Source organism: Nelumbo nucifera, chromosome 1, assembly GCF_055504915.1.
Source record: "Nelumbo nucifera cultivar China Antique chromosome 1, China Antique-T2T, whole genome shotgun sequence".
Classification (NCBI taxonomy): domain Eukaryota; kingdom Viridiplantae; phylum Streptophyta; class Magnoliopsida; order Proteales; family Nelumbonaceae; genus Nelumbo; species Nelumbo nucifera.
In genome coordinates this window covers 100,979,557-101,005,045 of record NC_142649.1, presented here as the reverse complement: position 1 = coordinate 101,005,045, position 25,489 = coordinate 100,979,557, and the positions used below count along the sequence as shown (strand labels likewise).

The 25,489-nt window shown below is 36.4% G+C and overlaps 1 protein-coding gene and 2 long non-coding RNA genes across 3 annotated transcripts; 2 read left to right on the top strand and 1 right to left on the bottom strand.

The window, feature by feature from the left end:
- The first annotated feature begins 3,393 nt into the window (after positions 1 to 3,393).
- On the top strand, positions 3,394 to 4,847 carry LOC148803633 (uncharacterized). The gene is made up of 3 exons (XR_016077672.1): positions 3,394 to 3,756; positions 3,873 to 3,952; positions 4,168 to 4,847. It is a non-coding gene; the product is annotated as an uncharacterized LOC148803633 (long non-coding RNA).
- Positions 4,848 to 8,156: 3,309 nt separating this feature from the next.
- Positions 8,157 to 8,631, top strand: LOC148803632 (uncharacterized). Its single transcript, XR_016077673.1, has 2 exons — positions 8,157 to 8,293; positions 8,384 to 8,631. It is a non-coding gene; the product is annotated as an uncharacterized LOC148803632 (long non-coding RNA).
- Positions 8,632 to 10,576: 1,945 nt separating this feature from the next.
- Positions 10,577 to 21,401, bottom strand: LOC104588455 (oligopeptide transporter 4-like). The gene is made up of 6 exons (XM_010246394.3): positions 20,627 to 21,401; positions 18,109 to 18,206; positions 15,680 to 16,243; positions 15,196 to 15,445; positions 13,148 to 13,330; positions 10,577 to 11,375 (listed from the first exon to the last, which is right to left on the bottom strand). The coding sequence occupies exons 1-6, from the start codon at positions 21,143 to 21,145 to the stop codon at positions 10,761 to 10,763; spliced, it is 2,229 nt and encodes a 742-aa protein (XP_010244696.1). The 5' UTR covers positions 21,146 to 21,401; the 3' UTR covers positions 10,577 to 10,760.
- Between the last annotated feature and the right edge of the window lie 4,088 nt (positions 21,402 to 25,489).

Here is a 25,489-nt window from a genome sequence, read left to right as displayed (position 1 = left end):
CACTATGATAGCGTTGAACTTTGTCTAGAAAGGAAATGAGGAAGGCCCGTATGAAAAAGTAGCAAACTTTGTAATCAAATGGAGCTTGGGCTGTCTATATTTCAATCGAAGCCCAACCCAAGTTTACGCCTGGTCCTAATTTCTGATTCATGCTCAATGGCCTAAAAACTCAGGCCCAAGTTGCAACCCGAGCCACTCGTAAGAAACCGGCAGATCCAGAGTTGATAATGGATTATAATTGGAGCCATCTGTTTGTTTATTTGTTTAAGTCAGCCCTCTTCTTAGTGGAAACTTGCAAAGAACTATATAAAGTAGAGGCGAAGGTATATGTCATGTCAGATTCCAAACAGGATTGTGTGGTGGCCTTTGCTGCAAGACTGCAATCAATATTAATGAGCTTTAGGTCCGGTCTTTGAGATGGACGTTATTGGCAGCCGTATTTAGATCATCGTCGAAGCCTATCCAACTAGCTTCCCTTTTACATTAGGTTTACTCCACATGTGAAGTTCTCAATAGAGAACCAGACTCATCATCTGATGGAGGCCCTTTGGGTAACCAAATAGAAGAATACTGGCGTCCGCATCAGCCGGCTTTAAGTGTAAGGCTGCGCAAGAGCTCTGAACCGATATGATTGTAAGGCCAGCGCTTCAGATAAGGCCAGATGTTAGATGGGCCCTATTAGTATACTTGAAGCAGGTATTAGTCTAAGGTTAAGTTTGGGAGTGATTATTTGAAAAAATAAGTGTTTATATATTGAATAAATGTTTTAAAATATGTGTTTATTTTAATGGTGGAAAAGTATTTATTTCAAATAAAATGATGTGACGGACCAAGACAGGCCAGAAAGGAAGTAAGCACTTAAAAATAAGTCACAGTTTTGGACTTCTCGAATGCATGCTTATTCTCAGAATAATCAATTAGACATATTTTTCAAATTCTAATAAAGATGTAGCTCCGACTCAGAATAAGTAATTATTTGAATAAACATTTATTATAAAATTCTCCCAAACTTGGCCTAAGATTGTGAAAGCTTAGTAGGTCACGATGAAACCATGGACAATTGGACATGTAAATATGTAATATATCGGGGTTTTGTTTTCTCAATTCCTGATATCTTCTTTGCATCCACAATCTTTTACAACATGCATAACTGAGAAAAAGAGAAAGAAAATGACTCTTCTACCATCAGGCCTTAAGGCTACGTTCGCTCCGGATCTCCTACTCACAAAGAAAGAGAGGTGATGCAGGTATCCATGTGGATTCATTCTCATCTTCTCCTTCTCTGTACATATCAAGGGGAACATTTTACAAAATATGACAACTTTTTAGGAGAAAATATACGTAGATGCTGAATTGTCAAAGATTCAGAAAATACAATAAGAATTTTTTTTATAAGGCAATATACACTTGGGACAATATGTAGATTAAGAGATGTATGGCTCCAATTCATGGCGGATAGAGAGTAGGTAGGAAAAATTTGTAAGAAATCTGGACTCGAAAATATATATAGCAATCATGGTTCAAAGTATCAGTACACCCCATATATATATATGGGCTCCCAAATTTATAGGTGTATCGGGAACTAAAAAATATGATACATCCCATATCAGATGTATCGTATTGAAATTTTAATCCTTGGAAGAAATGAATAAATCTATGATGATTGTCGAAAAGATATGATAAGGGGTGGCAACTTTTCAACCCAACCCGTTAACTCGCCCAACCTAACTATTAATTAATGGGTTCAGTTGTATTCATTTAGTCTCGGGTCATTGGCGGGTTGGGTAATCCAATAAGGGGAGACTAAATGGTCTGCGCGGGTTGAATCATGGTTATCCAACAGATAACCTATTAGTCTCTTCATATTTCGTCTCTCTCTTTCCATTTGTAATAGATACTTTTAGGGTTTTTCTTTATAGACACCACTTTCTCATCTATAATCTCGAGAAGCAATGAATCAAAACCAGCCAATGAGGCTTGTATTGTCATTAATGTTCGTGGAAATGACTAAATCCTTGGTAGAAGAAAGTGAAGAAAGTGAAGAAAATGAATTGGCAACAAAGGAGATCGAAGGGCGTCACAAAGAGAAGGGGCTCCCACTAATTGAATACTTCAAACTTCTCCTATGCTTTGTAAGAGTGAAAGAAAAGGAAAAGGAACTCATCATTTGTTTCTAGCTATTCCTCTTCGCTACTTCAAATTTCTCTATTTCTGAGATTCCAAGAGTATAAATGCATTGATGATTTCTTCTTTCCTATGATTTGTAAGTGGTGATCAAATTGATCAAAGTAACAATATCAATTTCTCTCTTTAAAGCGGTAGCAACGCCCTTTTTCTCTAATTCATCCGTTTCATCATTTGCTTTTTGATGCTCGACAAACCGAAAAAATCAAAGGGCAGAGATGAACACAAAGGTTTGGGCTGGGTGCTGTCATTGTTTGTGTTGGGACTGATGAGGTACATGAGCTCCCACTCCAAAATCATTCACAATTGGGATGAAGTATTCAATTACTGGGCCCCTTCATGGCTTCACCTCCTCTATAAATCTGGTTTTTGTAGTTTCATTTTTTTGTTTTTGTTATTTTTTCTCCAATTTCTGCTTTTTTCATTTTTCTATGATTTTTGTTATATTATTTTACAATTTTTCTATTTTTGTGTAATTTCTTGTTTTTCTTTGTTTTTTGTAATTTTTGTTCGTTTCCTACATTTTTGCAAATTCTAATATTTTTCAATTTTTTAATATTTTTATATAATTTCTGTTGTTTTTCTTTCTCTATTTTATAATTTCTACTAACAAGTCGGGTGGGTTGGATTGGGTTAAGGCAAATTTGGGATAAACCCAACCCATTAAATTTAATTTTAATGGATTTAAAGGGTTTGGGTTGAAGTTCAACTCAAACCTACCCAATTGCCACTGCTATATGATGTGAGAAGAGCTTTGACCAATCAAACCCATTGGAGGACATGCATCCAACCAACTGTATTTAGGCCCCTATTTGCGTTTTAGTAAGTTGCTTACCCAGGTAAATGCACTTACCTGGGTAATTCCCAGGAAAGACTTACCCAGGTAGGTGCATTTACCCATGTTCTTTTATGTCCCAGGTAAATAAGGTAATAACCATTTTATCCATAAAAATTCATTATTAAAAAGGACATTTTTATCCCATTCAAGTGTTAGTGACTTTTCCCCAAGTGGGAAATTTATTTAGGGTTTCTAGCAGATAAGGGCAACTTTTTGCCCTTAGTATCAATAAAAGAATATTTTTATAAAATAACAAAAATAGGGTAATTTTTTATGAAAAATATCAAGGAAGGGCAATGATATTGTTCATCGTCTTCCTCCACCTACGACCAGTAAAAGAGTGGGTGGGCTGATCCACATCAATGTAGTTAAAAGGATTTGGACAGTGGGGTTTTTTGGGTCGCACCAGGCACTAGGCTGGAGGGAGCTCACCAACTACCAAACTACGGTCTCCCATTTGGCTGGCGGGTAGGTGGGCAGTCGATTAGTGGAACCATCCTCCACCAACTACGATGACAATGCTGCTTAAAAAATACTACTCCCTTCCTCTCCTCTTGTGATCAGTTGAGGGAGGGTTACGCAGGCTAAAGAAATCTGAGAGAAAGAAACAGAGGAAGAGCCCCAGAAAGACACTATCGATGGCAACCAAGTAGGAAGAGCAACAAAACAAACAGGCCGGAAGGCATCAGGAGGTCGGCCACAAGAGTCTCCTCCAAAGTGATGCTCTCTACCAAGTAAGCAGCTTCAGTTTCTCTTCTCATCTAAGTTTATTCACTCTTCTCTCTCCATACTCGTTCTCCTTTTAATTCGAGTTGCTCTTTTTCCTGATAAATCTGCCTCTATTCTACAGTGCATACTTGAAACCAATGTGTACACTAGAGAACCAAAGGCCATGAAGGAGCTCTGAGAGTTGACAGCGAAACATCCATGGTGGGTCTCAATCCCCTCATCTCATATAGTTTTTGGTCCATATTAAAGAGAGGTTTTTGTGGGACTGCAGAGGCAGGCGGCCATGGAGCTTAGACTCTTTGCCAAGAACAAGCAGGACTCACTTTGTCTCACTCTAGTGTATTCGGTTATTCTTTTGTAGAACAAGTAGGACTTACCAAGAACAAGTAGGAGTCACAATGGTTGTTATTTTGCAGATTTGCGAGGATAACATGGTTTATCGAACCATGCTAAACGATGAAGGGGCAATACCGCCGTTAGTGGTTGTCTCAATCCGGAACAACTTGCTTTGTATAAGTGTATTCGGATGAATACAAAGGGAGAGGAAGAGGAAGACGATGAACAGTATCATTACCCTTCCTTGATAATTTTCATAAAAGTTACCCTATTTTTGTTATTTTATAAAAATAGTATCTTGTATTGATATTCAGGGCAAAAAGTAGCCCTTATCTACTAGAAACCCATTTATTTACCCACCTAGAAAATGATATCTAGGAAAATAAACCTTCTATGATCCTTGCATAAATCTGAAAAAAGAATATGGGTTTCTTGGTTAATGGGAATCAAAATCCCATTAACCAACTTTCCCTCTCTCAAAATTCAGAAAAAGAATACCCCCTTAAACGTTAATTCTAGGGTTTAAGGTTAGAGTTTAGGGACTTAAGGGTTCGGATATGAAAATAAGAGGTTTTCATCCCACCATGGTAAGAGTGAAGTAAATGTCATTGATTGGTTATAAGCTCTTCTGGTATCATAGTCGAACTCGAAGATAATCTGGATTTTTAAAATATAGGATAAAAATATATGTCCTTCAATTTTTTTAATATTTTTATATTTGTAAATATGCCATATAAAGTTTACCAAACTTTTCGTTATATTTTCATAAACTGCTGAAAGAACACATTCCAATTTGCTTCACCCCCACCCCACCCCCCCCCCCCCCCAAAAAAAAAAAAAAGACAGAAAAGAAAAATTATTTGGCGCTTCTTGTTTGTGTCTCTCCACTATCACACGCATTGCATACAAGATAAGAATAGGGGTATTAGCAGATAAGGGCAACTTTTTGCCATGAATATCAATAAATGATAATATTTTTATAAAATAACAAAAATAGGGTAACATTTTATGAAAAATATCAAGGAAGGGTAATGATGTTGTTCGTCTTCCTCTTCCTTTGTCATATTCATCTGAATACACTAGACTAAGACAAAGTGAGTAGTGCCTGATTGAGACAAAGCCACTAACGACGACTCCTGCTTGTTCTACAAAAGAACAACCGCATACACTAGAGTGAGACAAAGTGAATCCTGCTTGTTCTTGGCAAAGAGTCTAAGCTCCATGGCCGCCTGCCTCTGCAGTCCCACAAAAACCTCTCTTTAATATGGACCAAAAACTATATGAGATGAGGGGATTGAGACCCACCATGGATGTTTCGCTGTCAACTCTCAGAGCTCCTTCATGGCCTTTGGTTCTCTAGTGTACACGCTGGTTTCAAGTATGTACTGTAGAATAGAGGCAGATTTATCAGGAAAAAGAGCAACTCGAATTAAAAGGAGAACGAGTATGGAGAGAGAAGAGTGAATAAACTTAGATGAGAAGAGAAGCTGAAGCTGCTTACTTGGTAGAGAGCATCACTTTGGAGGAGACTCTTATGGCCGACCTTCTGATGCCTTCCGACCTGGTTGTTTTGTTGCTCTTTCTGCTTGGTTGCCATTGATATTTGATAGTGTCTCTCTGGGTCTCTCTGGGGCTCTTCCTCTGTTTCTTTCTCTTAGATTTCTTTAGCCTGCATAACCCTCCCTCAACTGATCACAAGAGGAGAGGAAGGGATTAGTATTTATTAAGCAGCGTTGTCGTCGGAGTTGGTGGAGGATGGTTCCACTAATCGACTGCCCACCTGCCCACCAGCTGAATGGGAGACTGTAGTTTGGGAGTTGGTGAGCTCCCTTCAGCCTGGTGCTTGGTGCGGCCCAGAAAACCCCACTTACCAAATCCTTTTAACTACATTGATGTGAATCAACCCACCCACTCTTTTACTAGTCGTAGGTGGAGGAAGACGATGAACAATATCATTGCCCTTCCTTTATATTTTTCATAAAAAGTTATCATATTTTTGTTATTTTATAAAAATATTATCTTTTGTTGATATTCAGGAAAAAAAGTTACCCTTATCTACTAGAAACCCTAAAAAAAGGGTAAATTTCTTAAACTATCCTTATGGTTTAATTAATTGACTAAGTGTACCTTTAGTGTTTGAAAATTAACTAACACTATCCCTATTGTTTTTGACAATTGAATAAGTCTACCCTTACCGTTACATATAATATCATGTGACTAATATAATGATATAAAATTCCAAAAACACCCTTCCCACCTAAGCCCACACACAAATCCATCACCGGCGGTTAGGCCTAGGATCAGAAACCAAGGAGGAGTTCTGTAGATTATAGCTAAGTCTGCTAGACACCTGCAACCACGAATTTGCAATGGCCATCAACAACACTACAACTTGGAGAAGAAAACCTGCTTTCTAGGTGTCCATCTTCAAAACGCAGATGAGAAACCTGTACCAAATCTGCCGCTAGAAGATGCAACAGCGGTGGCGGAACCCCCTTCTCGCTCCCGCAGCGTTGATGAGCCCTCTTTGAATGAAATCAGAGGGGCGGAGGGAAGAGAGAGACAAGAGGTTGAGAATAGAGAGAGAGACCAGAGAGAGACAGAGGCGGAGGTGAAGACGCAGTTGCACACAGTGGCTAACCAGCGGCACCCCTTTCTCGCTTTGGCGGCGGCGATGAGCCTCTTCGAATGAAAACAGAGGGGCGGAGGGGAGAGAGATGAGAGGTTGAGAATGGAGAGAGAGAGAGATAGAGAGAATGAGAGATAGGGAGACAAAAGGTGACAAGAGAATACCAGATCCGTCTCTGCAACTTGCAGCAGGGTGGTGAAAGAGGAGAGAAAGAGAGAAAGAGAGAGAAATAGCAAGAAGAGAGAGAGTGAGAGAGATAAGGAGAGGAGAAGTGGCGCGAGAGAGAAGTAAAAGAGGAGGAGAGAGAGAAAGAGCGGGAAGAAAGAATGAAAGATAGGGAGAGAATGAGAAGCTCCTCTGGTTAACATCCCGGTCCTTTGGTGGCCAGTAGTCGAGCTCAGTTAACTTCAGATTCTCAATTCCAATCAGGTAAACCCTCTCCCACAAGCTCAAATCCATGTGTCCGGTTGGAGCTGTTAATGCATAACCTATTGCATCTCCACAGTCTAGCTGCATCTTTGAAAGCCTGTGATGGGAGCTCAATCCAAATGGTTGTTCTGTTGGTTTTGGCCCCATCCTGCAGTCGCCTTCCACCCTAATCCTGATCTCCTCTAGAACAGAGCAATTGTCCAATCTAGATTAAGCTAGAGGGTTCAGCAGCTCGCCAACGGCAATCCAGAGGGAGAGGTATTGTAGCCGGTCACAAGTTTTCCTCTAGAACCTGCTGCAATTAATGCCTTTGATTTGAACACAAGAGTAATCCACTTCACCGGAATGTCTACATCTTTTCTTCTTGCTACCATCATCACCCAGGGAGATCATGAATTCAGCAGGCCGATCTGATGTGCTGGCATCATCCCTGGATTCGTTGGGTTCAAAACCATGTTGGCAGATGGCCTCGTCGCCAGTGATCTTAGACTGGTGTAGGCTGTCCCACACACAATCAATATGCAGTTGTTGGTTCCTGTCCCGGATAGGTTCCAGAGCTCGTAGTGACGAGGTAGCGTCAAGTTTCTTGCAGCAGGAGATTCTTACATCCACCGGTGTCTGTCGGAGCAAGCAAGCAAATGTCCTCACCCCGATCTTTGACAATTCTGGAGAAGAGAATGAGAAGAAAATGGAGAGAACCAAATAGGAGGGTAAAATAGTCTTTTTATATTTTCATTGACATGATTAAGAAGGATTAATCAATTATCAGAAAAGTTGTATTAGTCAATTTTCAAACAGGTACACTTAATCAATTAGTTGAATAGTAAGGATAATTTAAAAAATTTACCCTAAAAAAAATAAAGAAATGATTGGAAATAAGAGGAAAGGAGACTGCAAAGAGCAGGGAATAATTTCTCCTTTTCCCCAAAAGAGGGAGGTCTAAGGTCTTTTCCAAAAGCTAAAACAATGGAGAAGTCTTCTTCATCTTTCAAGGAGGAGAATCATGACAAAGTTGGGTTTCTTTCGTGCTGGGGTCGTCTCAAGCATAAGCTCTCATGGCCAAAAAGAGTTGGGCTCCATCGAAGTGAGGGTTGCAACTTCACAGCGGTTTTCAGAACCAGGCAACCGAATCGAGGTGGTGGTTTCAGGTATGATCCTTTGAGCTACGCCCAGAACTTCGATGAGGGTTGCTGGGATGAAGATGACGAGGATTCATTCCATCGTGCGTTTTCCTCTAGGTTTGCTGCTGCCCCTGCGTCTAAGGGGCTTGGACATCAGTGAAGAGCTATTTATATCTTGAACTCCATGGTTTCATAAGATGGTCTTTCATGGAGTTGATGAACGCCCAGACCCAGAGCATCAGGTTAGGTGGGTGGGCTTGGAATTGGAGTTGGAGATGTTGGTTCGTGTACTGTTAATTAATACCAACTATCTGATTTGTAGTCTATATAGAGAAATTGAATATATATACAATTTATCACAAGTATGCTAGCTTCTTTAAAAGCTGTTATTGTTACTGTAATGATCATATATATAGATGTTGAGCGGAGTGGCTCAACAGACTTGACTCTCTCCCTGTAGTATTCTTTCGATCAATCCTCTCTTCACGTGTTTGTTTATTTTCTTCTTATACTGCCTTTGATTGCTTGTGTTCTTGATAGTATAGATGTAATCATGTTTATGTTCTGCATTTTCCTGTTTCCAACTCATGTGGTTCAGAAATGTTCTTCACTATCCACAATTATGTAGCCCAGAAAAGCCGATGTGGTGAGGCTCCTTTTTTTTATTATTATTATGTCGCTTCCGGAAGTGGGGCCGCCATCACCACCACCACATTCACGTTTGGATGTTCAAGCATTTCTGTAAACAGTTTGCGGATGTTCCAGCACTGGCAGCTCCCGAAGTGCAGCTCACCACCCCATGCATGAACTTTGAATGATTTGTCAATGGTAATGGAATTCCACTGTTTTTACTACTATTTCTATGGATTTGGAATACACAAAACAATAGCTCACATGCATCATTCCCTTTCTTTTCAGAAAGAGCTTACTAAACATTATCCTTTACACACAGCATAACAAGAATTCTGGATTTGGCTTCCTTACGGATTGGTGCTATCATTACTGGATCAAAGACCAGGGAAGAGAAACTTTCCATCCAGTACCTACATATCACACACCCACTGCCAGTAGTTCATGAATTGTCCAGTTGAATCGTATGATTTGCTTTGAACCAAACCCGTTAAATCGTACACACCCAAAGTGTTCCAAGTTTCCAACTTCGAACATTACGTCGTATGATTTGCTTTAACCGGCCGGGCCAAAGTGTTCCAACTTTGAACGTTACGTATGATTCGCTTAACTCATTTTGCTTTAAACCATAAAGCGTTGCCAATGATATCAACTCGATCGTCCTTGACCTAGGCGGTTTGGCAAACTATTCTACTGAGCAACTGATGATTGGGTGCCGGCCTGCCGGGTTTTGATTGCTTCGATTGCCTCGCTGAGCTGACCGTCAGGTTGAACCATCATCAAACCTGCCACTCGGATAGCTTTTTCACACCATTCCCAGTTTGGTTTTCAAAATATCGAGGTTGCATGCATTCATTTACGTTGATAAATTCACTTATCCTGGCGAATTGTTTTGTGGCCGGCAGAGGTGGGCGGGCTCAGCCTGAAATTTTACATGGATTAGATTTGGATTTTCGGTCTTAGGTTTGGATTAAAAAAATTAGAACTTTTTATTTTTTGGGCTGGACCAATCTGGTCCAACTATATACATTCATATATATATATGAATATATATTTATATACATATTTACTTATATATATGATTATTGACCAATCTAAATTTGGGCCTGAATTCAACTTGAATGCATTAAATTATAGTATGAATTATGCTCGTGTTGGAAAGGTCAAGTTTGACATTGAGCTCGGGTCTTAAATTCAAATTTTAGGATCGAGCTTGGATTAACCACAAACCCAGCCCAACCTACCCGATTTACACACTAGAGGCTGGATGAGTGCATTTAGCCATGCTATTTTATGTCCAAAATAAAGTTATAACAAATTTTCAGATCGATAAGAAATTTATTTACCCAAGTCTCAAAAATATATAATTACTAAATTAATTCTATCGCTTGGGAATCATTCTTCCATGGGTAAATTTCTTAAACTATACTTGTGGTTTAGCTAATTGATTAAGTGTTTTCTTACTTTTTGAAAATTGACTAACACTACGTTTACTGTTTCTTTCTGACAATTGACTAATACTTCCTTTACCATTAGCTCCTGTTAATAAAAATGTTTTCTACCCCTCTTGTCTAAATACACAACGAGAATAAAGAAGGCATATATATATTCTTTACTCTCACTTCAGAAATTATTCACTCATAACTATTTAGAAACTACCCACTTATAAATTATAAATAATTTTGTCTTGGAGATATTGTATATATTTACTAATACCAGAAAAGAAACGCGAATGCTATAACATAACATTATATTGTTATCGGGGCAACTAATGACTTGGCATTTCATGTAAAATAAACAGTTAACTAATTCGAGGTTCAGAAGCCCAATGCATATGGACAGTAAATGTTGTAAAAGAAGAGAATCAATAGATGGGACACCCATCAACCACTATACCCTTAGCCGTAGGACAAGAAGCTAAATCACAATGCTCGCCACCTGCACCCCACCAGTCCAAGTGTTTACCTCCCATGTGGAGTGAGAAGTAGAGAAAAACCCCCATGAAAGCAACCCCAGCATCCAGAGCTCCCGAAAGCACATAGTTATACCTCTGCCACCAGCTCTTTCGGTACCGGAAGATGAAGAAATTGAAAATCGTGCCCACCAAAGCCCAAGAATTGAAGTTCACTGTTGTTGCTGCTGGCATCGTAACTGTTGCTCCTAAGAGGACGGGGAAGTTAATCAGTGAAATCCAAGTTTTCTTGGGAAACGTCTTGTGTAAAAGCCAGACCAGAAGTGGCGCCAAGGCACCGCCAAGGAAGAACCAGTTCAATGCCCCGTAGTTTCCAAGACTTCCAACGATTCGTTTGGGTCCCACAAGGCCCCAGATCACAGATGCATCGAAGAAGACACGATCATTTGGGCAAGTCCAAGGACTGTCCGGAGGGAGTATCTGATCTTGACAGATGTTTGGAATAGATTTCAGCATCCACATGGCCGCAGCAACGTTGATCGTTCCAGCCAGGATGGTTCCGATGAACTGGTTTGGTGGCCCAAATATGTAAGTTCCAACAGAAAAAACAATAAGAACATGATAAGCAAATTGAATCAATACAAAGTAGAATGTAGTAAACAACCAGCACAATTAAGATGGAAATTAATCAATGATGCGTCATTGTGTCAACACGGTGTTGTTATCCTTGTATACAGAGGTTCATAACAATCACATTACCGTTGTTCTTGTTGTCTCCTTGTCGCCATTATCGTTGTCACCACGGTGGTTGGTGGAAAGAAGAGTTCAACCCAGAAAATTGCTTACAAAAGTCTATCAGCAAGTCTGGCTTGTATTTTGGCAAGTTTTCAAAGAATTAATTTTGATGAATTTTATGACTCTAAGAATCATTTTTAATTTTGGGTGTTTGGAAATTGCTGGAATTAATTCCTTTTTGGGCTCGAAACTCATTCCGGGAATTGATTCATTACAGTGAGAAAATTTAGCCTAAAAAAATATCTATTTTTGGCTTAAACTGCTTGTTCTTCAAATGGTGATTCTTTGCAATAGAATTTTAACCGAAACATAGCGTAAAACAAAAATAAGGACAAAGAAATTTACTTATTAGCTGTTGGAGAATATCAACTTATTCAAGGACCTCACCTAAGAGCCCGGGTTTGGAGCAGGGAGTACATTCCCTATTCTCGACCCCGACCACCAAATCACCCCATCTCCGTTCCCGATCCCCAATGGGGAATGGAATCCCCCCTCCATCCCCGACTCCGACGGGGATGAATTCAGACCCGAATCCCCGAAACTAAGAGAGAGAGAGGACCATTGGGACTTGGGAGAGTTTCGATGATGATTGATGAGAGAGAATCTGAAGGGTGATAGCGACGGCGACGGTGGTTGGCGATGATGATGAAAGCCGGTAGTCAGCGACGGCAGTTGGCGGTCGGAGAATTGGCGATAAAGATGAAGATAGGGTTTACTCATTTTGTGGTTCAGTCGCCTCTCTTGAGTCTTCTCTGTCGAAGACAAAAGAATGAAGATTGGTAACTGGTTTAGTCGAGGGTTAAGGGTTTTTCCAACTTTTCAAGTTTTCTTGATTTCTTCGAATCATGTTTTTGACTTTTAGTTTTTACTGTTTTATAAATAAATTAATAATTATTATACTTATATAATATATAATATTATATTATATATAATATATTATCTATAATATAATATAATATTAATTGGGGACGGGTCGGGGTGGGGATTGCATTCCCCGTCCCTGTCCCCATCTCCAATCGGGGATTCATGGGTAGCCCCATCCCCGACCCCAACCTCTACCCCGCCAAGGTACCTCCCATCCCTGACCCCATCGGGTCAAGGAGCCCGGGTATCCGTCGGGAACGGGAAAAATTGCCACCCCTAGGTGGGGAGTGGGGGAGGGGGTAATGTACATGAAACAATATATCCCAAGTGAGGATTTTTTGGACCATAGGGGGGGGGGCATGACTCCCCTGGATCCCCCCTGGCTCAGCCCCCGCTTTAAGATGGCATAAAAGCCATTTTGACCAAGTGGTCTAGTGTTAATCTCACCTACCAGCTTAAGTTTTTTGATTGAATGATTCTTTGAGATGGTATTAAAGCCACTCTGATCAAGTGGTCTCAAAACACAAGGTATGAATGAGCCTGTACTTATTTACACTTGAAGCCCAAATGTTCAATTTCTCTTTCATGTGCAACCAACGAAAGCATAATAGTATAATTATATATTTACCTTTACAACAAGCATAGTTAATAAAGTTTAGAATACTAAAAGAGAAGCATACCTGAACTAAGAACATTGATTTTGGTGGAATCTTCATATAATGGCCTAGCTTGAAATCACCGAGAAAAGAAACAGCCTGCATCACGCTGATAGACCCATAGGTTTTGAGGCACGCATTAGCTATAGGTTTTCCTGGTAATATGATACCCATGATATACTCTGTGAGCTTGTTTAGCGGTGGTACCTGTAAACAAATTAAAAGATGGTCTGCTTAAAAACTTTGAAAGATATTAAACAATTCCTGACAAGCAAGAGTAAAGAGAAAACGAAAAATTTGCTTTTGATATCTTTAAAATGCAAAATAGCACATATTCATAGCTATGAATATCTAATTTGGGTGGAAGTAGTGAAAACATTTTTGTTTTGTGATTCCAACTTCATCTATTTTCTAAAGTCAATAAACTAAAAGCCACATCAAGCAAAAAGCCCGGAAGCTACATTTGAAGCTCCTAAAATTGAGGTTTTTCAAAGGGGATCTTTTGAGCTACCGAGCTACTGGCAACCAAATGGAAAAAGACTTGATTTTTGGACTTTCAGTCTTTAAGAAGCCCAAAAGATCTGCGCAAAAGACGAGCTAAAAGGGGCCGAAATCAAGCTTGTACAAGCAACCCTGGTTGTTAACTAATGACTGGTTATATCCCGTAATTTTAGTTAAGACATGATAAAATCTCGCAGGGACCAGCATATTGGGTAATGGAATTTTTGTATCAATATATAGTGTGCATGTGCAATGGTAATTTTTTATGATGATGATAATGATAGTAAATAATATATTTTTAAAATTTTTTATTTTTATATTTTTGTCTATAAAAATTATTTTTATCTGTCACTCTTATTTTTATTTAATATGATGAATATACATATTAGAGATATGCACAAATTTTTTTATAATTTTACTTGTATTTGTATACCATTTTGTGTATTCATTTTTTTATTTTTACTATTATTTAATTATGACATCAAGGTTTGATATATTTGACCCAAAGATTAGAATTATTGATTTGACACCAAAAAGAAAACAACTCCATTTTGGATTATTTTTAAATTTATATTTTATTTCTGTCTTGAATAAAAACAATTATTCTTTGTCGTACTTATTTTTCTTTAATATGGTTAATTAATATAGGATTTAATGAAAGAACGAGAGTTAATACCCTAAATATTAAGCTTAATGAGAGGGAATTGAGCGAGCATAAATGTAATAATTCAAATTACATTTTGTGCCTTCGCAATCAGAGAAACTAAATTTAAAATTAAGGGTATTTTAATCAAGAATATCATTCAATAAATGTTATTGGGAGTTAATAACTTAAATATAAGACTTAATGACAGGGATTTGAATGAGGATAAAAGTGGTTCAAATTATATTTCTGTCCTTAAAATTAGTAAGGACCAAATTCAAAAATATGAATACTTAAGTCAATCAAAAATTTCACACTCTTATTCATATTTTCACTAATAATATAGATATTCAGTTTACAATATTACTCTGAAGTATTGACAAAACTTTCTCCTTTTTCACCCCCCCCCCCTCCCCCAAGCTTTTGCTTAATTAGGCTGTCAGGCATAAACCTAGCTAAAAGACGGTATTGAAATTGAATCATAAAACAACTGTAAAAATTTAAAGTGATAAAAGTTTATAAAAGTAGGAAACTGTTTTTATCACTGCTATCAAAAGAGAAGAAAGACTAAAGTACTTTAATTATAATCTCTTCTACCACAATCAACTTCTAATTTTATAGATAAGTCCAGAATAATGTCGTTAACTGAATATGAAACTTAAAAAAGGCCATTACCCTAGAGACTCAATCAGCTCCTCACAAGAGTGCCCCCCACAACGTCCCACAGCACATCTCTACTATGTATTAGGATCATCTCCTGATGATGACATCATCATTCCTGATATTATCATCGGGAAATGTTTCCAATACATGGCAGGGATGTATTGTGGAATGTTGTGGAGGGCAATTTTGTGGGGGGCTGATTTGAACTCCATTGCCCCATGCCAAAAAGAGTTGGGGGTTGGAGGGAAAAGCTTAACTCTATTACCTGATTTGTTGTAGCAACAATGACGGTGATGGGAAGAGTAAAAACGAAGGCAATGACAGAGGCGAAGAGGAATCCCCACCAGGGCATCTGGACCTGACTTTTCAGGAAGATGCAAAGCAAAAGAGAGACTACGAGAGTCACTACAAGCAATAGGTAGAACCACCATCCAGGTATGTCACTGTACTTCTTCATCAATCTTGTGTGAATATCCTCCTTGCCATTGTATGAACAATATCGTTCATAGATTTCCCTGTGCATTAATTCCAGTACATGAAAAAGAATTTAGGCTCCATTTGGAAGGAGTACAAATACAATATATAAATATGTAGAGCGCAAAACCTTATATTTTGTATTATTTTGTATGAATTTGTACTGTATATATTTATATTTGTACTCCTTCCAAATTAAGCTTTAGAAGAATTAATGCATATACTCAAAGAAAAATGATCGGTACAAATTGAGGCCTGAGGAATACATCACGTACCTTCCATGAAACAAGGCAACATGCGTCAGGGTGGCTGCAACAGTGGCAAAGGCAAAGCCATACGACAGAGCGAATAACATGCTCACATGGACCCGCCCTTGTTTCTCATAATTTGCGATATCTATCTCAAACTTGTCATTCACGATGGCTGAAACATTATACATTTGACCATGGGATGTGAACAAGTGAGAGGAGAAGATGGGAAATGTTTTGGCATTGTACAGGTTTAATCCCCAGTATGATATAGGGATGATAATGTAGATGAATACGACATAGCCGATATAGACGTTAACTATGGCAAAGAAAGGGCTCAGGAGGGGGCTGTACAGAAAGGAAGATACAACAGTCCAATCTAGTGAAAATGCTCCGATCCCCAGACCCTGCATTCCTGAGCCGATCTGGTGGGCTGTGACTGACTTGGAGAATGCCCAACAAATCCATGAAATGCTTGACAGAGTAGGGAAGAGGTAGCCTGGAACAATACACCAGCAGAAACTGCAAATGAGTGCAATCAAGAAGAACTTCCCTCTTGACATGCCTTGATCATCTTTTTCATGTAGTGCCCTACAAAGTTCAAACCTTAATCAGTTATTACCACAGCTACTATTACATAATCATAATTAAAATTATATTAAAACAAGGATGGTCATGTCAACTTGTCTCTCCTTGCTCCATTATCCCAATCATGCAATTGTAGGAGGGTCTTGATTATTCCCTTTTTAAGCCTTTTGATTTGTCACCAGTATCACAATCTCCCCTTTTCGGCCCCAAGAAATCAGGAAGATGTTCTATTAGGATTTAGAATAGGGCCAACCCAACCCATAACCAAATAAAATTTTAAATATTCGTTAATAAAAATATCATAATTAGTTACATCATCTAAAAAGAGAGTATATATATAAATCTTATATAGTTTTTGTAATCAACTAAAATTCAATAAAAATTTTAATTTATAAAAAAATTATAGTTTTATAATTAATATAGGCAAGTTTGTCCCTATCCCAAGCGCAGATAAATATTATTGCGCTTAAGGTGTGGGCCATGTTAAGCCAAGCAACTTTAAAAACTGTTAATAGACTATCAAAATCTGGCTTATGATCTTTTATTTATTTATTTTTGCTCATTAGGCTATACAAAAGATAATGCATGCATGGGTTGTGCTCAGTTTGGTTCAGTCTCATGACAAATGTCACATTTTTCTTAAAAGTGCAACTTAAGGGTTAGGTCAGGTTGATGATCAACCAAAGCCCAACCTGAAGTATTAAACCTTGAGCTCGGGCTTAGACTAATTTAATTATGACTAAAATAGTTAATTCATAGATTAATTTAATTATGACTACAACCTAACTTTATATATTTACTAATATTTAAGTATTTCAAATATTTAAGCAGCATTTACAAAAGTTGTAAGATTTAATCATTAATAAAGTAAAATAGATAGAATGAAACACTAATACATAACATGAAAAAAACAATTAATCCAAATTAATAAATCACTAAATTATTTTTATAACAAATTACTAAAGTAAAGGTTAATTATCGCACGGCCCCCGCTAGTTTAGAGAACAAAACATCATTGTAATAATGGAAGCTAGGAGTGTGCAGACTTAGGACAATGGCCTTACTAATAGAATAATCTCGCCTTTTCTCTCAGCCCAGTTTCGTCTACGTTTAATCTTAGATAGCAAGAGTCATCATGAGTAATGGCCTTACAAATACATGTATTAAGCTAATATTTAAAAGAAAAAAAAAAATGTTTGTTTCATGCAATGAGTCATTATTCACCATGAAAAAAAAAAACAATCTCATTTCTCTACATAAAAACATTAATCTCAAACCCAAAATAGAGATAGAGACGGAGGAAAAAAGAAAAATCATAACTCGTTGCTAGGTTGAAACAATAAACCACAAAATGAAAGGATCAAGAACAACCTATCAACGACTTCAACCACCTTAAGAAACAATGAGAAGCATTTCAAAAAAACAAAAGAAAAAGAAAAAAATACTTACATTTATATTTATATTTCTTGGATAGGTTGAATTTAAAAAAAATACAAATATAAATATAAATTATATAAATACATACAAAATAATACAAAATACAAGATTTTACAGTCTATATATTTATATTTATGTTCCTTCGAAATGGAGCCATAATAACAGTTGCTTTGATTTAAGAAAACAAAATCATTCACCTTGGCCAATACCCTCTTAATTGTTGAATGGGGAAGGCAAAGTAATGATCATGGCCTTACGGGAGAGAGGTTGCATGTTGAATATATTTCCTTTTCATACATAAAGAAGTATAGAACGGGAAGGAAAAGTTGCCTTGTTCAACCAATTTCATTATTAACACATAATCATTTAGTACTACTAAGCCAGTAATAACAATAATATCATATTGTACAAACATTTTCTAATGTACTCACCGGAACATAGAGACTTGAGCAAGTGTGTAAGGCCACCACATATGTGCAGGTTCCACCACGTACTTCCTCAGGAGTCCCGCCCAACCATAGCCTAATACCTGATCCATAGGCATATATACTTTAGCCACAGATACTTCGAATGAAATAACTTTTACATTTTCACACATGGTTTTCAAAATTGGACCTGATGGTTGGACCAGAAAAACTGGGACTGTTTTTTCCCCAAATCAGATTTTCTTTAAAAATGGTTGATTTTTTGTCAATAAATCATTATCCCGGGTGATTAATTATTCTAATCATTTTGATCATTTTTTATTTTTTTGTTAGAACAGGTCAATCGTTTGATTCGAACTGTCGAACCGTTCAACCTAATAACCGGACCCCTGACCGATTTAGTCTCCCTATTGGTTTTAAAAACCATGGTTTCACACCACCCAACTAATTTGCAAAAATAAAAGATCATTTAACCCTTTTATACTTAATTGAAATCATTTTGTTAAATAGAGTCAACATTTGATGTGACCATGGTAGCTACATCTTGATAAATTGGGTGAATAAGATTCTAGCTATTCCAATTGGAATCTTTATAAATCATGTTTGGGTCTAGGTATGTATAATATCCTTGCAGCCCTAATAATGAGTTTATTGCTTTATATAATAACTAGTTACGACCAATATTGTATGCACGACTTAATTTGTTAACAACTAGAAGTAGCCTTATGACATTCTTAATTAATCCGAATCGTTTGGAGTCCAATTCAAAAGTCACATTTTTGGATTATATCCAACCAGTGTAATTGCAATCTTAATTGGTGAGAGTGGGCAAATTTTATATTAATTTTTTATTGCTGTTAAATGAAATTTAAGTGGACATTATTAAAAAATTAAATTTAAAACTAATTCATTATTATTAATTTTATTAATTATTACCTTTATTAATAATTTTGTTTTTATGATTTTTTATTAATAAAAGTTAGTATAGCTTTATAACTTGATTAATGTAATTAATTTAAATGGATTTAAAATTATAATTTTTATTAGCAATAACAATTAATAATTGTTTTAAGATAATATATTAATTATAATTATAATTATAATAATATTTTTTAATTATTATAATTTTACTATAATTACTTATCTTATTTTAATATTTAAATTAACTTAAATATCAGGAAAAATCTATGATGTCAAAAAAGTATTTTACCGGAACTAGAAGTGCTTTGACCAACCTCCTCCATAAATTTCGAGGAATGCCACCTAAGTGGTTTCAACTTTTCTAATACCGTGTGATTGGTTAGAAGTTTTTTCTGGTATCACAGTTGAACTTGTTTACCAAAAAAAATGTTGAACTTAAATATTAATATTTTAATATGTTTGATAGAAAATTAAATTAATGTATTAAGAAGGTGGAAAGAGATAGGTGTAGGTGCAACTTGGGTGGGTTGGGGGTTGGGTCAGGTTTAGGGTCAAGGTCAACCTAAGCCCAAACCTAAGTCTCAAACATCAAGCTCAAGCCTAGTCCATCCCAAGCTCAAATCCGAATTTACCAACCCAAGTCCAACCTGATTTCAACCCAATACATCTTGAGTTGGGCTTGGGCTCAAGCTAGGCTTGAACGGGTGGGCCCAGTTTGAACATGTTTTTAATAAAAATTTTTATTGGGATTTGTAGCTCAAATACCAATAGAATAGGTTGAAAAATATAAACAAATGCCATTAATAAATGTATATATGCATAATTTATACATGTAGATATATAAGCAAAAAATATTTTTATATAAATAAAATACATAACATGTGTGTTTTTGTATATGCATGTGCATGGGTGTGAGTTTAAAATAATCATATACATACTGTAAATAACTAAATATAGTTTATGGTGTATATAATAGTAAAAATATATATTATACATATAAATTTATATAGTATAAATACATAACACAATATATAAATATGTAAAAGTGTATATAATCATAAAATGTTGGGCAAGCTCGAGTTAGGGTTGAGCTTTCTGAGGCCTCAACCCAAACCCAACACAATATATACATAACAACGGGGTGCTATATTACAAAGTTATGGGGAGATGATTGCATTTATCAAAATTCAGGAGAGGTTTCATAACAACAAGAAATGATGCCTCAGACGGCCCACCCTGGCCCTAGTTAGTAGTTATAGCCCGCAGCCCAAACAACATGCTATTGCCTCAGCATCATTAGCACGGCCCACCCTGGCCCTAGTTAGTAGTTGTAGCAGGCAGCCAAAACAACGTGTTATTGCCTCAGCTTCACGTACTAGTCCGAATCAGGTAGGCCAAACGTTGTAAGCAACTTCACCGAGCACTTGGAAAATTGTCAAAATATAACCAACCTACTTTTGAAAGAGATTAAAAACCATTTTGGCACTTGGCGGTTATTGTCAGAATATTTATTAGGGTTCATTGAAAGTACTTTAACTATAATAGCTACTGGATCCGGTCCCCACATTTACACACAGTAGAGCGAGAGAGAGAGAGAGAGAACCTGGGTTGTGATGACAAGCATCCAACCAGCAAAGAAGGAGATATTCCGGTGATAAAAGACCTTAATGATGTTGATGATTTCTACCGCGTATGGCGATCCGCCACCGAAAGCACTGCCGGCATTGGCGAACATAGAGACGAGTACGTGCTCCTTCATGTTAAAAGGTCCAGGATTCAAGGAGAATTCCGTGGACCCAAAACCCGGCAGACGGAACTTCGTCCGTGGGAGAACGGAGGCCATGAAGCGGCCGATGGGGAGCGTAGCGACCTGAACGGTGATCTGGGTTATGATGATGGGCTCCGTCCGGTAGGAGAAAAACTGGTTGAGGAACGACAGCAGTGCACATGATATCAATCCCATAAACCACATTCGGAAAGTCCATATGGGCAGCGATGGATCGTCGGTGTTCATCACCGTCAGTCGCACTTCTTCAATCGGGGACAGTTCCTCTTCATCTATCTCATATTCAATTTCCGCTTTCTTCCTCGTTGTCAAGAGTTCTATTTCTGATGTCGCCATGCCGATTGGTGAAAGAGAGAAGATATTTTTATCAAAAAAAAAAAAAAGAAAAAAAACAGAGAAGATATCAAGTAGCTTTTTGCAACTGCATATAGAGAGTAGAGATGTGGAGAGGAGGTGTGACACTGTGTGAGTGGGTGGAGCCTGATATATAATTTATTTTGAGGTAACGATTGAGTGATTTTTTGAAGAAATAAATTGCGAGATAATTCAATTAATGGCATGTTAGTTTGCACGCCGAATTCTGAATAGTAATAATTACTTTTAGAGGTGTAATCGAGTTGATCAAACTTTTCTGGTTATGAAGTTTGAATGTAAATATAGAAAGTTCTTATGAAATTTGAATGCTGAGTTATGAATTCTTTTATGGAAAAGTTCAGAATTATGAAAAATGACAATTGTCCATTTTAACCTTGTATATGAGAAAGTTTAATTAGTTATTTAATAAATTAACTAAAAATTAATAAAATGAATATAAAAACAATTTATAAATAATGGAATTGATAAAAATTTAGAGGCAAAATGATGAAGGAATGACATGGTTTCAAAGAGTTTTGATCAATTAAAACCCATCCATGAATTTTGATAAATAACACATGATTGGCTATCATGTTTATGATTCCAATTTATTGGTTAGACCCTTTTCCAATATCATATTTTTCCCATATCATAGTCAAACCCAAATTTATCAATAATTAAATATTTTTAAAAATTAAGTAACTATTTTATTAATTAAATTTATTATAACTTTAATATAATTATTAATAAATACTTTTATAATTAATTACATATTTTTTAAGATATTGACCATTAATTAATTAATATATTTAAAATGGTTAATTCCATAACTTAATATGTATAAATAATTAATTAACATTTAAAAATTATGTATTTCATAATTAATTAATTTTTAATTAATTACTATAATAAATTATTAAATAATTTAATGAGAAATAAATAAATATTACTAGACAAAAATTAAATAGGTAATTAAATAAGACATGGATAATTAATGAAATAGTAATAATAATTTCCAAATATTACGTTATTATTATTATTATTATTATTATTATTATTATTATTATTATTATTATTATTATTATTATTATTATTATTATTATTATTATTATTATTATATAGGATTTTCAAATTGTAGCATATGTAAAAGGAAGAAGCTTTTGGGAGTAATTTTTGGACAACAAAAAGTGTAATTAATGGAAAACAAAGGATAATGAAACATTTAAGGCTGAAGTGTAAAAATGATACTAGATGCACTGATTGCCTCTGAAAATGTATGAATCCTTTTCAACATTAATTAAAAGGATTAAAGTATCAATATCGGGTATCTTATCGGACAACTCAAATATAGATAGATACGAATACACTTTGCAAATACATATGGACAAAAAATATGGAAACACGTGGTTATACTAGGGAAATACATACAAATTCCATAAATACATTAATAACACTAAATTTAAGATAAAAATAGTCACAAGTGGTATATAAATACATAGAAAATATATATTTTAATGATATATATAAAGAAATATATTATAATTAATATACTAGTGTTAACCAAAAAATTGCGGCCCTGTCATCTCCTTACAAAGAAATATATTACAATTAATATTCAACCTTGCATTAGGAACGTATTTTTTATTTATGGGGAGATATTCCCAATGCAATGTAAGGGTTGTGAGGATGGTGTCAGCACAGATCTTGTGAGGATGAAATACAAAATTATAGATACAATGTCATCCTCTTACCCATGTCATTCTATTTGGTTAGAACTTAGTTAGGGATGGCAATGTTCCCCATAAAATTGGGCCCCCACCCTACCCTGAATGGACGGGTTTTCCTTGATCTTAAATGGGGATGGGGCAAGGATGGGATAAATTCTAAATTAATAACTTATACTTTAGGGATAGTACAAAATCATCAATATAGTTCAAAACCCTTAAACAACATTAGATGGCATGTGAAATGATAGAAATACCCTTTGTATTTTAAATAAGAAAGTGAGCGATTTTTTTCAAATGGCAAAAAATACCCTTAGTTAAAACCTCTTTATGCTTCGATTGGGCACCAATATTAATTCCATGCCCTCGGTATTCCGTCAAAGTTCCAATGGTTGTTGTTGGTACATTTACATGGGAAATCGTTGCCATGAGATTGTTGCAACAACTAGGGGTGCAACTTGGGCGGGCCCAACCCGAGCCTGAACCGACCCAACTTGAAATTTTACACGAGTTGGGTTAGGCCCAAGAAGTCGGCTTTTCTATTTTTTTGGGCTTGGCTCGGGCCTAGCCCTAAGGTAGCCCGAACCCAACCCGAGCCCGGATACATTTATACATATATGTGTATATGTATAAATGTCACATACATATTTACACACACACACACAATATATATATATATATATATATATATATATATATATATATATATATAAATGTATATATACATATTTGTATATATAACAATTGTATAGATATTTGCATATATATTTATATACATATATAAAATATATGTATATATATATATATTTACATAAATACATTTATATATGTATAATTCTAGAGTGGGTTCATTGACCCACCCAAGCCTGGCCCGGGCCCGAGTCCAACTCTGGGTGCATCAAATTACAGGGCAGGCTGTGCTCGGGTTGGGAAAATCGAGGTTGACCTTAGGCTCGGGCCTTAAGCTCAAATTTTAGGATCGGGCCTAGGTTGACCATAAACCCGGCCCAACTTGCACCCCTAGCAACAACTAACATCACCACCAACAGTTTTTGTTTACCCAAGGTCATGCTATCATTGTCTATGGTTGTCCCCTACCTTTTTTCCCCACCATGTGCATAGCAGATTATCTCTTTACATGTGGCAGTGAGGGGGGAGGGGGGAGGAACAAAAAGTAATTGCCCTTTCTAAAGCAAGACCCCTACCCAATTTGTTCATTTAAATGGAAGATAAAAAGGGGAACATCTCATTTTTTCCTGTTTTTATTTCCTATAGCATTATAGCACAAAATACATTCGATAGTGTGTTCGATTTTCCCATATGATGACTACTCATATCTAGGGATGGAATCGAGCTGAGCCAAATAGTTAGCTATTTGAAATCGGCTTGCCAAGACAGTATGAGGCTCGAGCCCTCAAGCTCGGTTCGAGATAGAGACTTGAGCTCGAGTTTGACTTGAGTCAAATGCTTTATAAAAGTAAAAGTATTATATATAAAAAATTTATTTTTTATTTGATATTTAAAAAATTAATAGTTATAATAATTAGTTATTGTTATATATAAAAATAAAAATAGTATGTATGTATGTATGTATGTATATATCTATGTATGTATGCATGTATCAATGTATGTACCTATGTATGTATGTATGTATGTATGTATGTATGTATGTATGTATGTATGTATGTATGTATGCATATATGTATATTTGTATGTATGTAGAAGCTTGATTAGGCTCACGAGCCAATCCTTCTTATTGAATTAATGTTTCTTGTTGCAAATGCTTACTATTTTCATCCACCATAGGGGCACCCTCATTGATTTACCACCATTAATATACTGTAGTGGTGAGGTTTCAGAAATAATGTGGATGGGGACTTGTTATCATTTATTGAAATATAGGCAATAATGAGGGTGTTGGGGTATGTAAGTCAATGGAAAGTGTTCTATTGAAAGTCGAGATATGATTTTGAAGATGGCTTGGTACTTGTGCAAAGTGACCAAAATGGAGAATACAGACCTTGGCACCCAAGAGGCCAGATCATCACAAAAAATGGTGGGTGATAAGGATCAAGATGATTATTGCTTTGTTGAAGGAGATGGAAGTAGTCAGGATGACAGTGATAATATCGACTATGTAATGAGTGGTGATGATGAACATGTTGAACAATCCACATCACTAGAGGACATGGGTGTTGAACCTACTTGATGTGATGAAGAGGGACGTAGTAAATGTGAAGGGCAAACATAAACTTATGCCCTACACAATGAATCACATCATGTTGACAATGAAGCGCATCATGGGGTTGGTGGTCCACCAAATGAACTGAATGTAGTTGGACCATATTTATTGGATAACTGTGAGCAACCGAATGATTCTCATAGTGCACATTCTTTAGATGATGAGCATGCATCATACTTTGAGTCTTTTGCACTAGAAAAGCAAATGAATGCACCAAAGTTGTTAACGGGATTGACATTCCCCAATCCCTCAACATTTAAGGAAGTTTTGATCTCATTTGTTAGTTGTGACCAATTTAATTAGTTGAAGAATAACAAAGAAAATGTTACAACAATTTGTAAGAAGAGGTGTGGTTGGCAC